This window comes from Perissodus microlepis, chromosome 4 (assembly GCF_051167445.1).
Source record: "Perissodus microlepis isolate ML-2025 ecotype Zambia chromosome 4, ASM5116744v1, whole genome shotgun sequence".
Taxonomy (NCBI): Eukaryota; Metazoa; Chordata; class Actinopteri; order Cichliformes; family Cichlidae; genus Perissodus; species Perissodus microlepis.
Window position 1 is genome coordinate 19,734,979 of NC_140464.1, and position 19,453 is coordinate 19,754,431.

General features: G+C 43.4%; 1 protein-coding gene across 1 annotated transcript; it reads right to left on the bottom strand.

Annotated features, from left to right (window-relative positions):
• Window positions 1-122: 122 nt before the first annotated feature.
• On the bottom strand, window positions 123-12,018 carry LOC146388832 (ras-related protein Rab-37). Its single transcript, XM_084926374.1, has 9 exons — window positions 11,354-12,018; window positions 10,286-10,396; window positions 7,759-7,800; window positions 5,973-6,039; window positions 5,782-5,834; window positions 5,301-5,366; window positions 4,506-4,562; window positions 4,348-4,424; window positions 123-820 (listed from the first exon to the last, which is right to left on the bottom strand). The coding sequence occupies exons 1-9, from the start codon at window positions 11,462-11,464 to the stop codon at window positions 718-720; spliced, it is 687 nt and encodes a 228-aa protein (XP_084782500.1). The 5' UTR covers window positions 11,465-12,018; the 3' UTR covers window positions 123-717.
• Between the last annotated feature and the right edge of the window lie 7,435 nt (window positions 12,019-19,453).

Below are 19,453 nucleotides of genomic sequence, written 5' to 3' on the forward strand. Positions count from 1 at the left end.
GTGTGAGTGGTGCATGTGGAGGGAACAGTGGAAATAATCCCACTGTCTATAGTTACACATACAGTACTCGGGATGGCGTGTCACTGGCCCTGAATTGAATGTACAGACAGACACAGAGTGGGTAAACGCCCTCCAAACGTTGGCTTTATTCTATCTAACAGCAGTACAGATGTGAACAGATGGGATCATTTTAGCTACAATCTCATCGTGAGACTCAGACTCACTTAAAGATTTAAAAGACTGTAAGGCCAAAAAAGGATTCTGTTCACAGCCTGATATAACTGGGATTAAACAAGCTCAGAGTTGTGCAGCAATGAAATGCTATATCCACGCTGGCAATCGCCGGCACCAGCGGTTGTTTAACCTGTTCATTCTTCCCATCCCTGCAGATGGATATAGCGTTTCAGTCCGCAACTTCTGACTGGTAGCTTTGATACAACTGTCACCACAAAAAAACCCACAAATATCTCTACACGTGACATAAAAGGTAGAAATTCACATTTCAAATAGGGGATGGCAACCAATCCAGATTCACTTTCATTCAGCCGAAAGCTCGGTGGAGCGAAGACGAGGACGTCTGCTTCTCAGGTTTTGGTGCAGGGATTGGCTTTCATAAGAGAGACCAGCCTTTTTTTTTTCTTTTTTCTTTTTAAACTTTCCCTCCCTCCACATTTCTTTATCGGTATGTGTCTCTCGCTGCCAGATTATCAGCATCAGCTACGGGCCACAGCAGCCAGTCTTGTGCTTCTGAGACTCGATGTAGTCGTGTATCTGGAACTTGGGCTCATTTGGCTGCTGCGTCGCTCTGTGCTTCAGCTCCCTGATAGAGAAAGAGAGAGATGCAGGAAGTTAGATGCAGAGGTGGCGGATGTGTGGGATGGAGCACAGACAGGCTGAGCAAATAAAGAATATGAGAAACGAAGAGAAACATATCAGGATCTCCGTGTTCTGAGATTTTATCAGAATGCCTCAGGCGTGCTATCATTTAATCTGACATCCACTTAAGACTGCCATCACATCAGCATTACAAATCACCTGCATTCGTTTCATTTGCAGGTCTGGAAGCACACGTTATAAGCCGTCATTGCAGACTTCATGTGAACCTTTTGTAGATTTGCTTCCAGTCAGTAACTCATTAAAATACAGCAATCACACACTTAGAGTCCAGAGGAAGCCTGACATGCAAAAAGTCTCATACTAATAATAATTATAGACAACAGGAGCAAACAACAAACTAAACAAAAACCAGTGGTTTGCAGTAGTTGAAGAGGAAGGCTTGATTGCATCAATTTAAAGTCTGAGACAGAGAAGCAAAAAACAACAACCACATAACTGAGAGGAGAGCATCAGAGTAAACAACAGAGGTCAGGCATATGCATGGAGCGGATAACAACACTCATGTGAAATCTCACCGTTCATCATTCCACAAGCATGACCCGAGCTGAAGAGAATTCATTAGTTTGTTACCTTTGTGGACTGAGCCCAAAAACATGCACAATTTAGTGCAATTTATATTCAGTTCGTACTGCAAAGGGTTCTGTCTTTAAAAGGAGAATAGCTTTTGAAGTCTAAGATACGAGAGGTCATCAGCGATGATTTACCCTGCAACTTCATTTTTTATTCAGAAAAGAGAAGTAAGCCAAATGTTAATTGTGTGAATGATTGTGTTTGCAAGGCCAGCATTGGTCGTCCAGCTTTCAAGGCCACTAATGATCCTCAACATCAAATCTGGGTCTGTTTTCTTTGTTTTCTTCTCTTTTCTTAGTTTTTGCAAGTTTGAGGTCGGTGGTGAAATTGACAAATAGGCTACTTCCAGGCAAGTGGTGGAAGTGGTGCAGAGGCACACAAGAAGGGGAAAGGTTGCAAAATTTAAAGGTATAGTGTGTAAAATCTCACCACTAGATTTCAGAAAGTTCCAGATTCCAGTCAATTGAATTCTGTTTTCCTACCCCTTCCAATTAAGTGCATATTCCTAGCTACGGTGGCCCCTGTGGGACAAACACCTCTGGCTGGTGTTTATCTGTAGTGAGTGTGTTTACCTCAGGTGTCAATATGCTGGGTGTCCGCATGCATTTACTCTGGTAGCTGTAAAACTTTGTGAAAGGGGCCTGATGCAAGTGAGTGAGTCACTAAAGCTCACTGCTGTCTGATGACAGCAATACTGAGGTGAGTTTTTGAGGATATCCTGAACTTTTCTGTCTGTAGGCGTTTCTGTTAGCTGCTGTTAGTGAAACAGTCTTTGAAGTGGATCTAACATTGTCGGCTTTGGACACCCTGACAGACGTTACACATTAATCAGTGTATATTTATGAATACAACATTCTTTTTGTTCCATTAAATAAGCTAAAAAATGACTCATTTTTTTTATTTAGGTAATCAAAAGTGTGATCTACAGACTCCCCACATGGCAAAATGAATGAAACAGCTATGAGACCCAGAAATAAAATGTATGACTGATAAACTATAGCTACAAAAGTAAAAACTTTACAATAACTAGATCTGCAGCGAGGAATGCCCAGACCTCTACATTGGAGAGACCAAACAGCCACTTCACAAGCGCATGGCACAACACAGAAGAGCCACCTCCACAGGACAAGACTCAGCTGTCCATCTGCATCTTAAGGATAAAGGACACTCTTTCGAGGATGCCAATGTTCACATTTTGGACAGAGAGGACAGATGGTTTGAAAGAGGAGTGAAAGAAGCCATCTATGTCCACTGTGAGCGACCATCTTTGAACAGAGGCGGGGGTTTACGACACCAACTCTCTGCCATCTATAATCCAGTTTTGAGATCCCTTCCCAGACGCCTTAACGCCCACTCACATCCTGGGCCATCTGACCTCAGGAATTCGCATGATAAGGTGGGGCCAGGTTTCACAATGAACACACCCGAAACTCTGGCTGATTGGGACCCACACCCAGTTTCACACCTTGGCTCAGGCGATTAGAGGATCATCAGGGGGTCCTTTTGTCCCTCTGTGGGGGGATACTCCCACTAGGTTTATATCTGGGACTCTCCACCATTTGACCTTAGAACTGAAGAAGCTTCTCGGATGAGAGGTGAAACGTCTTCAAGTAAACTTAAAGAAGTCCAGACGCTTTTCTTTGCAAGCTCCTTTGACTACGATGACCTGGATGACTGAGAACCTTCACAGACAACTAGATCTACCTTTTTTTGCTGATATGTATATTCTGTGCAGTGTCTTTTTAGTTTACTTTTTAGACTGAGTACAAGGTCGTTTTTTAAATAAACCTTTAGTCCATTCTGAGATCAGAATACAACACTAAATACACTACAAGGCTAAAAGTGTATTGACGCTCAGATATCCTACCCATATGTGGCCATTAAAGATGTTATTCTAAAACTATGCACATTAATAAGCTATTACATGAGCCTAGACTCTTCTGGGAATCGATCCCATTAGAGTTTATAAACTGGCTCAAAGGATTTATTCAAATTCAGCCACAAATACCACTGTAGTCTATGATCCAGTTTATCCCAAAGCTACTGGATGAGGTTATGGTTAAACTCACCCCACAACGCTGGCAGCATATTGTTTAAAAAATTAAATGTTGTGGGATTTCTTTTTCCCATATTGCAACCACCCTGTTCCAAAAAAGACAAACAGCAGCAGACCAAAAGTATTCAAAACATGCATCTCATGCTCATAACTGCAACAGAACTCTGACTTGGTATGTCCAAAACCTTCATTCTTTTCTTTTTTCCCCATCACCCATTTCATTTATTTGTTGGCTTTGCATTATTTTCTTCTTGCATCACTCAGTATCTCTTAAGATTCAGGCCATGGACTGCTGTATGACACTCATGCCTGACAGGAAATCAGGGCAAAAGAGAGGGGAAGACATGCAGCAAACGGCTGCTGGTTGGACTTGAACCCAGGCCACTGCAGGATAGCCCGAAAAATTTAAAAAAGAATAACATAATATTACCCTACTATGCTACCATGGCAACAAAACTGCCTGTTATCACATTAGGCAGACATATTGGTGCTTTACCTGGTAAGATGATGCTACGTGCATGCTGACAGCCAACTAAATCTTCAAAGCCACATTCTATAAAACCAAAAATTATCAGCTGACCTACACCAAAGAGCCCTGCGACAGACTGGCGACCTGTCCAGGGTGTACCCCGCCTCTCGCCCTATGACAGCTGGGATAGGCTCCAGCACCCCCCGCGACCCTAAAAAGGATAAGCGGAAGCGAATGGATGGATGGACCTACACCAAAGTGGGTTCTTCGCTTCGGTCAACTAATTTCCATTACATAATGTAATCTCATCCATTGTGTACACATAGGTATTGATTACAGGAGGTTTAAAACTTACTTTCCTATAGCTTGAAAAGCCAGGTCCACATTGACTCCGGTCTTGGCACTGGTCTCCATAAATGGCACTCCATATTCCTGAGATGGAAAAAACATTAGAAGAGTAAAGACTCTCCTCTGCTGTGGAGAACATAACCACTTGAAAATGTCATGCGTTACCTTGGCCAGCTTCTCTCCGTCCTCCGTCTTCACGACCCTCTCTGCAGCCATGTCTGACTGTAAGACAGCAAACGGAAAAACAAGTCATCACAGTGTAGGTGACGGGTCACAGAGTCACCATGCCATCCGCTACATCTCGTCAGCCGGCACGTCCTGTCTCTTATCTGGCAGCCGGGCCGCCAGCTGGTGAGCCAGATCTCCTTCAGACTGGTGAAATGTCAGAATCTCCACCTCCAGCAGAAGACCGATGCCACCAGTCCCGCTGCTTTCACAGCAAACAATCTGAGCTGCTGCTACGTGACATCTAAGACCCTTGAGACGAGTGAGTTTTCTCTGAGCCACCAGAGGGAGCTTTTAGATATATTAGCAATGACTGCTGTTGCAGTGAGACAGGAAAATGTCTCTTTTCATCACCAGAAGCGCTTTGCAGGAAATATTCAATGCATCGGCCGCTTGAAGCAAAGCAACAGCAGCTTAGCGAGGCACTGTTTTTGGATGAATGTCATAATAGTCATGATGATGGAATAACACCGGATGATGGATGAAAGCGACAAATTTGAAAACAGGCCGTCTCTGTGTGCACAAGTGTGCACATTAAAAGCACACAAATCAGAGGAGACACACAGCAACACAATCAGGACATCAATTTGTGTGCTTGTAAACGTTATGTTAAGAGATTAAGAGTTTGCATTCGTGCATGTGTGACAAAGTGTGACAACGGCGTGTGTAAAATTGTGCAAAGGACTTCTTATGCTCCTAATCTTTTATGTAACACTAAACGGAAGCTATGCTCACCTTGTTGCCGAGCAACATGATGACCACATCCTTCTGGGCATGCTCGTGTATTTCAGTCAGCCAAGCCTTCAAAAGTAGAAAAGATAGACAGTCAGAGGAGGAGGAGGACGGGGGGTATTGGTCAATTAAAAAAAAAAAAGCAAACACCACCAGATGAAGCAAGCGCTCTGCTGTTCCTCCTGAGCAGTGCGTTATTACCACCCTCCAATCAATCATGGCGTCACTGAGTCACTCTTGTCCTTGAATGTTTTTATTGCTTTTCATTATTGAAACTGTGTAACCAAGCAAATGATAACATCTTGTCATTCTAAAGAGAGAAGACGCTATGGGCCCCCGCAATACTTTGCATGTAAATAGAGTTTAACGTTCAGCTTGAGGGGGCTTGGGAGCAGGAAGTGAAAATAAACACAGAGCAGAGAGGAGCAATGAGAGGCAGAGGCAGCGAAAGCACAAGGGGGAAAGTAATCTGAGAAAGTCTTACCCTGATGTTGTCAAATGATGGCTTGCTGGTGATATCATAAAGCAGGAGTAACGCTGTGAGAAAGGAAACATTTAAAATAGGGCTACTCTTTCATAGATGAACACACACACTGCTTTGCTTCATTACCTACTCTAGACCTTCCCCACACGCAGAGCATGAGGAAGTAAAATACATAAAAATGCAAAGGTTACCTTGGGCATCTCTGTAGTAGGCGTGCGTTACACTGCGGAATCTCTCTTGGCCGGCTGTATCCCAGATCTGGGTAACAAAGCACACAGATACATGGTATGCAAACACTGGTGTGCATCCTGATCCACCCTCACGAAATACAAGACAGCCTGTTGTCAGCAGCACGCACTGCGAGCGATAATACCTCTCCACAAAGCTCTAACGCAGTAAAGCGTGAAGATTTGATTCAAATCCAGAATCTGAGTAGTTGAAGTTAGAAGTTAAAGCTTGCTGCTAAAGCTAAACTTTGTATTTTTGTAGCTTTTTGCTCACTGGTCACTTCATTAGGTACACCTTGCTATTACCGGATTGGACCCTCAGCTCTGCCTCAATTCATGAAGGTGCTGCAAATATTCCCTAGAAGTTTTGATTCATGTTGGCATGATAGCATCACACAGTTGCTGCAGATTTGTCGGCTGCATGTCATTGATGTGAACCCCCTTCTACCACATCCCAAAGGTGCTCGGATGGATTGAGATCTGGTGACTGTGGAGGCCGCTGCACTACAGTGAACTCATTGTCACGTTCAAGAATCCAGTTTGAGATGATTTGGTGAATTTGGTGAATACTCAGACCTGCCCGTCTGGCACCAACAAACATACCACGTTCAAAGTCATTTTTAATCATCTATCTTCCACATTCTGATGCTCGATTTGAGCATGTCGCCCTAACCATCTCTACATGCCTAAATGTTGCTGCCATGTGATTGGATGATTACATATTTGCGTTACAAGAGCAGCTGAACAGGTGTACCTAATGAAGCAGCCCGGGAGTATAATTATAATAAATGACCAGCTTGGCCATTTAGCTCATTGTCTTGCAAAATTACTGGCTCTAGTAGAGCAACTGCTAAATTAGTTGGCCTAGTGTAGCAGCTGTTTTCTTGAATACATCCTTAAATAAATCCTGCATTTTTACTATATTTTACTATATTCTAGGCATTTCTCAGCATTTAGTTCAATATCAAATAAAATTAATTTAGTTGTTTGTATATAGACATGTGGTGTTTCTGTTAATTCAGCATGTTGGCAGGTTGTAGGGCTGCTTCTGAACTTCCTGAGCCACTATGTAGGTTAACATACAATATTAAGCTATATGCTTTTTTAAAAAAAAAAAAAACCCAGTGTTTCCAAAACACAAATCAAAGAGCGAAGCTAGTCACGCTAAACAAATGCTATGATTTGTAATGTGAAATAAATGGTATGAGGAAATGTTGAATACATCCTATCCACCTGCTGCAATTCATCCAGCCCCTTTGAAGTCTCTGAACCTTTTTGAGACTTTAGATTTTCTGCTGTAACTCATTACGTCTATTTTGGGATTAATCACAGGATTTTTTTCCCCTAAAGTATAATGCTTGCAAAAAAAGAGAAGCTAAGATAGCAGAGGAGTCTAAATCTGTTGCCTCCCACTCAGTGTTGAATGAACAGGTCATAATGATAGACTGCCATGTTTTGGGGGACTGTGTGCCAACAGCATGCTGCCGGAATAAAACCCCAAATCCCTTTTTACTAACACAATATCTTTAACTGGATATCTTTAACAGTGGTTAAAATCACAGATTTCATTTAAATGGAGAAATCACTTTTTCTTTTCCAGGTAATTTTGGATTCTCTATCATCTCCCACCCTGGATGAACTGAGGTGAACCTAAAGCTGAGGCCATTAAAGCTGCTTGGGGGATGAAAGAGGAGCTGTCATGCGATGAGGTGAAATGCAGGCAGACATCGACAAGGTGCAACGCTCTCACCTGTAGCTTGACTTTCAGGTTGTCGACATCCACCACTTTATTCTAAGAAAACAAGGAGAGTCTGCGTGAGACAAGTCACCATATGTTTAGAGAATGGAGTGCTGCGGAAATGGCACAGAAATGAATGACGAACATCACAGCGGACCAAAAAAGCTCATGGACTCAGCGTGTGACAAAAAGAAACAAGGCGACTAAAAGTGGCTTTGAATGCTGGCAGGGAAAGTAATTTGCAACACCCACACAACAGCGAGGTCTTTGGGATAAGAGACTTAATTACACAACAGTGAGAAAGAGGACTGGCAGCAGAACAACGGACTCCCCCGTTAATTTCCTGCCGCCCTGTAGGGGTGCCCTCTGATTTCCTGTTTTTAAAAAAGAAAAGAAAAGATCGGTCTAAAATAGTTTAGGCGACCCGGCTAAAAAATAGTGCTGTGATTAAGATGCTGCAAATTTTGGTACTGATCCGATAACGAGCAAATACAGGGCCATTATTGCAGATACCAGTTCCAGTATCGATACTTTTAACCCATAAAGGCAGGAGGTGAGAGCAGCGTGTCATGATTTATGACATCAGTCTGGGAACACATTTTAATGAACGCTAATGAGTTTTGGTTTCCACAATAATAGATTGATAAAACAAAACACACATTTTACACTTTTTACACTTTCATCTATGTGAAATCTGTGACTATAGTGCATGCTTGAAGTTGGAGGTTTATATTTATGTATATATATATATATATATATATATATATATATATATATATATGTAAATTAATTATTTAAATAAATGCTGAACTGAGGATAGAAACAAAATATGGATATATCGATCCTGTTGCACTAGTATCGATCCAATACCAGTACCAACATTCGTATCGATACTATCGATGTTTGGATGATCTGGCCACCTTCGCTAAAACAAACAACAACAAAAAAAGACTACAGATTTTTGAAATCTGTAGAAAATCTGTAGAAAACAGGTTTTTGGGAAGGGTGCAAAAGAGGAGTAAACAACACGAGTTTTCCGGTGCATCGCATCATGGGGGTAAAGGGAGAGTTTGAGGGGGGGTTTTCATGCCACCGTGACCTGCAGGACGAAACCAGGTCATATGCATATTTCAAGCATGTACTGCAAAAACCACCACGACACGAAGGAAGTATGACTCGCGAGTGCACTTCCTTAATCAGTCTGAAACTTCATATCAGTGACAAGTCGTCTCAAACGCTCCCTGCCTTTCCTGCAAAAGCACGAAAGTACGCACGTCAAAAAGAAAAAGAAAAAAAGACAGAAAAACATAACACAAAAGCCGCACAGAAACACAAATAACGAAACCTCTATGATGTGCAAGGCTGTCACTGGCAGCAACGAGCTGCCACCTGCTGAATCGTCTGCTTTTGGCGGAATGGACATGGTTCAACCCCTGCATTAGTTGCCATGGGTTTCCATTTTCTCCCCCCCACAAAATTATGACGTGAGAGGAGCCCGCATGCTGAGTAACTGCTACAAGGAAGCATGCCGAAAATAGACCGGCCATGTTACAAGCTGCAACAACACGCTGCCTGTCTGCCTGTGCATGCGTATGAGACAACCTTTTCACCTTTCGCCCAAATGTGACAGCAAAAAGTGACTCTCTGCCAGGCCCTCAGTCTGACACTACAAACGAATGCAAGTGTTGATCGGTGTTGATGCATTTTATGAATTGGCTGCAGCACTTGTTGCTGAGCGAGGGGAGGCAGAGTGAGAGATGCTGATGCTTCATGTACCTGTCAGACATCCATTACGCTCCTTCGTGTCTGCACCTCCATCCAGAGAAGACAATACATCACTTTGGCTAATGCAGCACAATTTCCTCCTCGAACCACCCCCTCCCACCTACCCATCCAACCCCCTACTTGACTTGCCATTAGTGAGAGTGCTTTGCTCTGATTGGAGGAAAACTGGGATGCTGAGGGTGAGCCTGTCCATTCGGTCCGAGCAGCACATTTGCCCGTTTGCATCAAATCCAGCACTGTGTGGGTTGTGTGTGTGTGCGCGCACATGAGGTGTGTGTGAATAAGAGCTCGTCTGTCAGCATGGTGACTCCTCCAGGACTGAGCTGAGCTGCAGCCAATCTTTCCGGGAGACAGGGACGTGGGCAGGCATCTGCCAAGACATTTATGAAGCAGTCCGCAGCCTAACAGCACAAGTGGTCTGTGAACTCCACTGATATTTTTTTTGTACATTTGGTGCTATCAACGCAGAATGACGAAGTGTTCCTCGCAGAAACTGCAGGGTGATAATTGGGTCGATGTCGCTCGTTAACAGACAGATTACTGTTGTTTTTGTTGTTTTGCGGATACTATTAGGTTGTTTTTGCACACGTAAGTTATTGCTTCATATGATTAACAAGAATACTGACACACACACACACACACACACACACACACACACACACACACACACACACACACACACACGGGAAGGCTCATAGAGAAATTGAGCATCATTATGGTTTATTGGGTGACTTCTACAGAATCTCTCTCTCACCCTAAAGTCTATTCCAACGGTGGCTATAAAGTTGCCTCCCAGAAATGCCCCATCTTTGAAGCGCACCAAGAGGCATGTCTTCCCCACGGCCGAATCTCCCAGCAACATCACCTAGAGCAAACCCACCACCAAAGAAGAAGAAGAGGGGACAACAGGTTACAGCTGATCAAAACAAACAAAACAAAAACCCACTGACACAAAAATAAACCGACAGATGTGCGTTGCATTAAACACACTGCATGAACATTTCACAGCTGGAATCATACAGTTTGACACCCACGACCACGCTGTGCAGTATATCATGTATCAAGCTTGTATAATGTAGGCAAATACAGCCACAGTACACTACAGTGTTGACTTAGCCGCCACCAGGATGTGACACTTTGCAAGTACTGGGGAGGAGGGGGTTTAAGATGTGATCAGCCAACTCTGTAATTTTTTCAGCAGGCACCCCTTTCCAATCAATATAATTACAACAACGGGGGTGCGTAATTGTACAATCAATCCAGCAGCATGAAGGTGAAAATATTACGCGTTACTTACACCGAGTCATGGCTGCTTCAATAAAAGAAAAAGCACGCCATGCAAATGCGCACGGGCTAACAGAGTTGCACTTCAATGCAAGTTTTGCTGCCGTCTCTGTGAGCTGATGGAACAGTGTGAAAAACCTGGGCGGCTCTCATTCAGCAGAAGCTGTGAGGAGCAACAAGTACACCCTCTGCAAACATCTGGGCGGACGAGGATTTAGAGCCTCCCCAAAGAAAGGCTTATTCAGCACCAAACCGGGTGGATGACTTGTCTGCTATGCTGTCATTATGCAAACTGTAAAAAAATAATGGCCTGCTAAAAGGCAGAGCCTTCAGATTGCATTTCTTTTCTCTCTCTCTCTCGCTTGTGATCACCAGTGAGCGCTGCACATGTGAAAAGTCAATAATCGTGTTGCTGCTGCTGAAGGTACACTCAGCTGTCACAGTGCAATAAATGTACACACCTGTTCCAACTGTAGCACCACAAAAAAGGCAAAACAAGCCCCCCCGAACACAGACACAACAAGACGGAAATACACACCTTGAAGGCAATATCGTAATACTCGTTAATAGAAGCGCATCTCTCCAAGACATATTTTGATGTGCCGTTTTTTGCCTGCTTCTCCGTCAACGATGCCTTTCTCGTGGACATCGCAGTGCCAAGGGAAAGAGCGCAGGCTAAAGAGCCTTCCCCCTTCCAAAATTAAAAATTAAAAACCCCAAACAGTTCCAAGAAAACAAAACAAAACAAAAAAAACAGGAAGAAAGACGCGCAAAGAGCCTCCAGCGAGATCTCCGCCAACTCAGTCCCAGTGTCCGCCAACCTCCACCTCTGCTCGCATACTGCGTGTGGCCACGAAAGGATCACCTTCCCAAGTGAAGAAAGGAGGAGAAAAAAAATCACACCTCAACTCACGCACTGTGAGAAGACGCGGAAGAAGACGGTCAAAACTTAAACATCAGCTGCAGCGGCGCCATCCAGCAGTCAAGGAGAAGGCAGTGATGACAAGCAGGCGGAAACATTAGTGTGATTGTTAAGAGCAGAGCGGTGCATCGTGGCGTGGGCAGATCATTAACTGAGCAGCTATGCGAGGACGTCGACGGCGGCTCCGCGGACGATGGTGTGTCTTTCACGCTGACATTGGAGCCGCGGGGGTCAGACGCGCTGACGGCTGACTCATCTGCCACAGGTGGTGGTGCTCGATCGAGAGGATATCCCCCCCCCCCCCCCCCCCCGCCCATCCACACACACACACGCACAGGTGAGAGGTGGACGGACTACTAGTTTAAAGGTCCACAAATCATACTTGGCTGTTCATTTACACCATCATCAACATCCGTGCGCACACACAAAAACCTCCGCACATAATATGCGCCCAATTTTTACAAACATCTTTTTTTGTCATCCTGGGACATTCTATCGAGTCTTGTTAAACTGGTTTGAGTCTTTTGTTATTCTTGCGCCTTCTTGATCGACCAGTTTTCCTCCCAGTTTCCAACTACAGCAGCAGACAGTGTTTGTCTCCACCTGCCGTTCGGAGAGGAGACTCCGCGCTCAGACGGGACTAAAGGCGGCACGGTCACAGATCATTTATGTTACGTAACTGACATGCGATCTGCCGCTCACACATATGAGCTCATGAGTCCCAGTCAGCGGCAGCAGCGTCTCCCCCTCTGGCATTAACATAATGAGAAAACATGGAGCTGGGCATGTCGTGGTTTTGTGGTTGGCATCCTAGCCGTCTGTGTCTGCATTTGTTTTCTGTTTTACTTCCGAGTTTCTTTTTAAAATGGAGATTTAATTCATTTTGGGGGGGAAAAGCGACCCCAATCTACGTGGCTGCGTGTGATCCTTTGTTAAATCATGAGTTAACTGTGGTTAACCACATTGTTTTTTCTTGGAGAGCTGAAAGCCACACCCAGGCCTGATTACTGCCAGACATGTTGGATAAAGAAATCAATGAAACAGAAGCTGTCTGACAAACTGAAGCAGGCTAAAAGATTTCAAAACGCAATATGTCTGTCTGGTTTGTCAGTCATCCAGGTCACAGGACTCTAAGAAGCCTGGAAAGAAAAGCAAAAAGTCCAGTCACTTTTCTTTCCAGGCTCCTTAGATGATGCAACATTTCTACAAGAAACAGCTGAAAAACAAAGTCACTGACATGTATCAGTCTGTAAAGGGTTGCAAAGATATTTCTAAGGCTTTGGGACTCCAGTGAACCACAAAGGGGGAAAACTTATATTGAATCTTCCCATAAATTTCTTGCCAACAAAAACGGACTGCAGGAGCGCATCAGCGATTCATTCAGGTCACAAAGAACCCAGAACAACATCTAAAGAACTGCAGGCCTCATTTGCCTCAGTTAAATTCATGTTCATGATTTAACAATACAAAAGCGACTGGAATCTATGGAGAAAACCACTGCTGACCAAAAAACACAAAAACAAAAAACAAAAACATCTTGATGATCTCCAAAATATCTGGGGAAATATTCTGTGAATTGACAAGACGAAAGTTAAACTTTTTAGAAGGTTTCAGTCCATCTGCGTAAAACTGACGTAGCATTTAAAGAGAACATCAACACCACAGTCAGACATGGTGGTGGTTGTGTGATGGTCTAGGGCTGCTTTGCAACAAGTTAAACAACTTGTTGCAAATGTTGGAACAATGAATTCTGCTCTCTACTAGAAAATCCTGAAGGATATTTTCTGACCATGAGTTTGTCCCCTGAAGCTGAAAGGCCCTTGAGTTCTGGAGCAAGACAATGATCCGAAACACACCAGCAAGTTTGAATAACTTTTTTTCCCCTCCACCAATTAAATCACCATTTAAAAAAAACTTGTTTGATGATCTGAAACATTTAAGTTTGGCAAATGTACAAAAAAGCTAAGAAATCAGGAAGGTGGCAAATACTTTCACAGCTCTGTGCAAGTCTTTTTTTTTTTTTTTTACCTCCTGCCACTTTTGTCGTGTTGCTTTATTTGCTCAGTTATAGTAATTTAAATCAAACCTGCACAGTTCTCATTAAAGAACTCGCGTCTCTCACTCTCAGCAAATTACTCCACGTGGAAAAAACACTCACTAACCGACATGACGGAGCTGTGTCAGAGCAGCACGTTGGAGGTGCAGCTGAGGAAAATGAGTCAATTTAACATTTCAGATCGTATCAGATAAACTGTCAGTTACCAGTTCCTGCGTGCCCGTTCCCCCCCCGGTTCACTGCTTTACGGCTTATGAAGAGAAGACATGTCTAAAATATCTGAACGCAGAGACTGAAAAAGCTTTAAATCTCAATTTGTTCCGGCCAGCTCAGCACAACTGCCTGAATTTCCACCTTGCTGATCATCTCAGCCAGGTCCTTTCAAAGTGTCGCCTGCAGACACCCAATGAAAGGTGCTTTTTGCACACCCTGTCTCACCCCTGACTTTAATCCAGCACACTTACGCTTCCAGAAGATTTATTTATTTATCTATTTATTTTTGTAGTGCATCTTTCTGCAGGGCGTTTGAACCTTAGATCATACATTTCTGTAAACTTATGAAAATGTGCAATGCCAAAGCCAGTTTTCTACTTTCCCGCAGATTTTCCCCCTCCTTTGCGCTGCACTAATGGCAATGACACAAAGCCAAAGTTATCATCAGTGTGGCAACAAGGGGGAAAATATCCACCAGACTAAGCCATGCATGCCTCCTGTTTGTCTCCTTTGGCCTTCACTTGTCACCCAGCCTGACCCTCAGCCACAAGAAAAAAAAAAATGTCACAAAGCATCAAATCAGTCTTGTTGGAAGCATCTTTGCAACAAACATCCAGCAGCAAATAGCCTGCACGCCTCAGCATCCATCTCTTGTGCTCTCCTGATAGTAATTTCAATTGTAGCATTGGCATCATTGACTATAATCCTTAACCCCTGCAGTGTGGTAAGGATTATAATGAATGCAGTGATAAAATGCAACATTGGCGCACTGGAGAAGCGCCGCTGATTCACGTCGCACTTCACTGAGACATACCGAAGGAGTCAAACACTCCCCAGCACCCAAACAGAGAAGATTTGCTTCGCAGCAAATGTCACGACTTTAGTGCAAACAGCCCATCACGGTGACATGTCCCTCAACACTCGGGTGAAGTCAGAGGCTTAATGAGGTGGGAGGAGGAGGGAGAGAAAGCATACACATATATATACACACACACACAGACACACGGGCGAGCAAGGGAGACGTATGAGTGAGCCAGAGCAAATACAGAGTGGGTGGGGAGAGCGGTGGACATGAAAAGTGGACTCACCGTGAAGCCGATGCCCACGGTGGAGGTGAAGGACCCTGCGATGAACTTGCCCTGGTCAAACTGAACCAGCAGGGAGGTCTTGCCCACTCCGCTGTCCCCCACCAGGATGGTCTGCAGACAGATTTACAGAGAGACAGAGGCAACATCATGCAGGCTTCAGTGCTGCAGCTTCTACTTGTCGCCCGAGGCCCTGCGCTGTGTGGGCACAGGCGGTGTAGGACAATGCGTGTGTTCATAGGCTGCTCAGTGTGGAGCTCTGTGCTCCATGATGCTGTGTGACAGCCGGAGCTGGGAGTCAATAACAGCAAAAAGGGGGAAGCACAATGGGCACCGGTGAAGCGGGAATGTAATCGGGTTATGTGTGCGAGATCCGTGCTCACGTCTCAGACTGATGCCTCACATCTGCTCCTGTACCTGTGCCACTATCTCTCTGTTACTCCCATTTTTCTCTTAGACATCACAGATTCACTTCAGTTCTAACTGTTAACCTAAGTGCAGCTCATCAAAGTAAAGAGCTTTGGATACAGAGGTGTTAACCAACAGGTAACACTTTATAATACAGCCCATGACTAAAGGTGTAATTACCCTGTAATTACATGGTATTTTAGTGTATTTTATTTGAAACTACAATATAATTATATTTACCAACAAATACTTACAGGTAGCTACACTAGAATAAAGGGGTAAAAGGTCAGGTGTTTACATGAAATAAAGAAATGACTATGTTGTGAGTACATTTAAGTTGTGTATAACTCTTTTTAAGTAGTGTGCAATGTGCCAAAATAATTTGATTAACTTTAAGTATTGCATACCTATGGAAATTTCACAGGAAACAAACTATTCTTTCAGTAAAGTGTTGAATAATATATTAATTTTCTTCTGCTTTTCCAAATTAGAGTTTGGAGTCTATCCCAGCTAACCTGTCCATCACAGGGCTTACACAAACAGACAACCATCCATTCAAACTGCATATCCCCCCCACTGCATCATGTTACATATGCAGAGGGAATATAAGAGGGAAGATTTATTAAAATCAGTGCAGGTATTACAATAAAAACACATATTTTAAAAGCAGTGGACTCACAGGCAAGCTGTAATATAAATGTGTTTTTATTTATAAAATCTTGTTTCCCATTTAGTTTCAGTTTAGTTTTAGTTAACTATAACAACCTTGCTGTGTAATACTACCATCATCTCACCAGGAAGATACAGCAGGTGAAATAAGAACTGAACGCGTCAGCAGTTTTCTAAGTAAATCTATTTCTAAAGCTGCCTTTGAAATGAAATTCTCACAGTCTTAACAACCCATCCAATCCACGCATGCAAAGAAATCAAACCACAGATGTCCATAAATTATGTGTAATAATTTGCTCTTTTAAATTTTACTATTTATTTGCAACATAATGTTGATTTTTAAAAAATGCTTCGGCAGCAGTTTCACCAGAAGCTGAGGTGGGAAGCACAACTCGTTAACACAGTGATTCCCAAAGAGAGAGCAAGGGCCCCCTGATGGCCTTCCAAGGTACTGCAGGTGAGCCAAAGTAATTTCTCTTGTAATTTGATTAGAGTGAAGATTTAATATTTGGGTGGAACCCCCGGGATATACAGGGTGTTGACTTTGAGAATAGCTAAATTAGCACATTAGGGTCCTACAGGGGACACGTTTCTTTGGAACAAAAACATTTTGGTGGTAATACTGCAGTTTTACTTGATTTGTTATTTTACTGCCAGCTTAATTTAACTGAAAAGATCTCACACAAACATACTTTAAGATGTCATGCAGGTGTGAAATGTTCTTGTACACGTTTCAGACCGAGAATTTGACGCATGCACAAAAGCAACACGCAGCGCCACAGAAACGACCGCTGGCTCTGTTTGCTGAGGGTCATCCATCACCCCATCTGCCATCTGATTTGCCACCGCAGCTCTGGCAACAACTGGCCTTGTCGCCATGGTTATTGTCTCCCTGGCTTCTAGAGTACCCAGCCTTGAGGTCCTTGGCAGCAGATGCTTGCCTTCTTTATTGACATTACTCACCCCACCGCCTCCCCATACACAGAAGTCCTCCTCACCCTCCTCCTCCTCCTCCAGCAGGCCAGACTCTACCGCCTGCTTCTTATCTGCAGTGTCAAGGAGCTCAGATAGAGTGCAGCGTGACAGCAGGCAGCCTCTGTACGCCTCACTTTAAACACCGATATTCATGTTCTGCACATTCAATTTGCTCCCCACATTAAAAATCTAACAAGGTGACATGCAAACCGAACATCTGAGGCTATGTGGCTTGCTCCCTCGCTCTCCAGCGTGCTTCCTTTTGATGGAAACTCCGGAGCAGGATGCTTTTAGTCTTCAATAGCAGATATAACATAAAGTGTTTTCTTGCATCCCTTTCAAAGAGAGAGCAGGTATGAGCACCTGAAGTAGAAACAATGCAGACCAGGTTAGATGTAGTGTGTGGCCCCCTCGGAAACCATCAGATTACTATTTCATACCACCTACATGAAATTTTGATGTCAGCATGCTGGCAACGTTTTCAGGACTGACGCTGGAGACGAGAGCAGCCATGAAACAGAAGTCGAAGGAGACTGGTGGTGTGGATGTTATAAAGCGGGAGGTGGGGGGGTAACTACAGCTTTTTCAGAGACCTGTCTGAACCCTGACACTGAGGAGACCCAGGACAGCTTTAGAGGCCAGCAGAATCCCACATATGTTTCGGCATATTTGGTGCTTTTGCCGGAGCCAAATTTTACATTTTGTGAAACTAGTTGTGACAGCGTTGCTACACTGCAGAGGTCTTTCCATGATGAGATTAAAATTCTAGCTCAAACTGAACATCCAAAAGAAAGAGCACATCACCCCACGTTCCTTCTGGTAAAACGCTGAAAAGACTGCAGGTTTTTGCTTTTACAGCGCATATTTTATTTTCTACTTTCTCGCCGAAGCAGTTTCTTGTCACACGTTTTCATGTAGGACTTCAACAGTTACTGGATATTTAAAGAGCTGAGAGCCAACTGGCTCAGTGCAGCCTGCAAACAAAATTGGAACCATCAGTATGTAGTATGTGCTGGGGCTGCTGGCAGGCTAGAACTCGGCAAAACAGCAAATGCATCCATGAATTCAATTAGTGAGGAAGCAGGAGCTTGTTCTTGGCTTACCATAATAGAATACTTGTTTCACACATATCCAGTAATGGAATTACGGCGCATTTAGAGCGATTAAACCATTAGACTATCTGCAAGAAATGCCCACAATCGGAGACAATAAACAGGATTTCACTTGCTTTGTTTTTAGTTAAAACTGTGCAGCTCCTGTGATTGTGACAAAGTCCAGAAGTTATCCTGCTGACCGATGACTAACGCGAAATTGGTGAACATTAAGTGATGTGCTCTTTCCAGTTCTTAGACAGCGCTTTTAGTTTTTTAATTTTATCCAACATGTCTCATTCATCCATTCACACTCATAAATCATGACACACTGCACTCCCCTAACCCCCTAGTACTACGGGGAGGTTATATTGGGTGGCATTAGATCACTGAGCTATTAGGAGATTATTGTTGGTTACAGATGTTTCCAGAAAAGGAGTCACTGTGGAAAGAATAGTTAATTATTTAAAAAAAAGCACATCCTTTTGAAAGTTAATTTAAAAGTAAATTAAGAATTTTATTATATTTTTTTCTGTGGTAATCTGGAATTTCAGTTTGTATATTGTTAGTTTCCCCCATCATTTTTAATATAGTTACATAAATACCTTGTGTGTTAGTTCTTCATTATAAGGGTAGGTGATGGCCGTGGGCGTCTGTCCATCCTCTGTGGATGACATGTACGCGCTGTCTGAGGAAACCATCTTCCCCCGCTCATTCATCCTGTGCGTATCCCAGCTGTCGTCCATCCACTTTCTATTAAATAGTAATTATCAGCTCCTAACCAAAAAGCAGGTGAAGTCCTAGAGGTGAACTAAACGTTTATGCTTCCTCTCCATCCTTTTTATCGCCCTGTCTTAATTCCTCCACCCCACCTTCTCTGCATGTCTCCTTCACCCCTGGATGGTTTATATCTCCATGCTACGACGTATAATTATGTTGAAACTAAATATTTAAAAGAAGGAGTTTTGGTCAGAGATGATAACGGAAGTGTAGCTTATACAGTATTCATGATGTAAGTCATGTTGAGCTTTTTAACAAGGAAGGGAAAAGGAAGTGTTCAGCGCCCCGGAGAGAGAGCCTCATAAATATCTCCCATCGTGTTCTTGTAAGAGGGAAAACCCCTCGAAATGTAGCGGAAAGGTTAATTTAAGACTTTCAAATAAGAAGCATTTCCTCTCTATTTCCACCTGATTCAAAGGCATGTTAAGAATGAAAATAA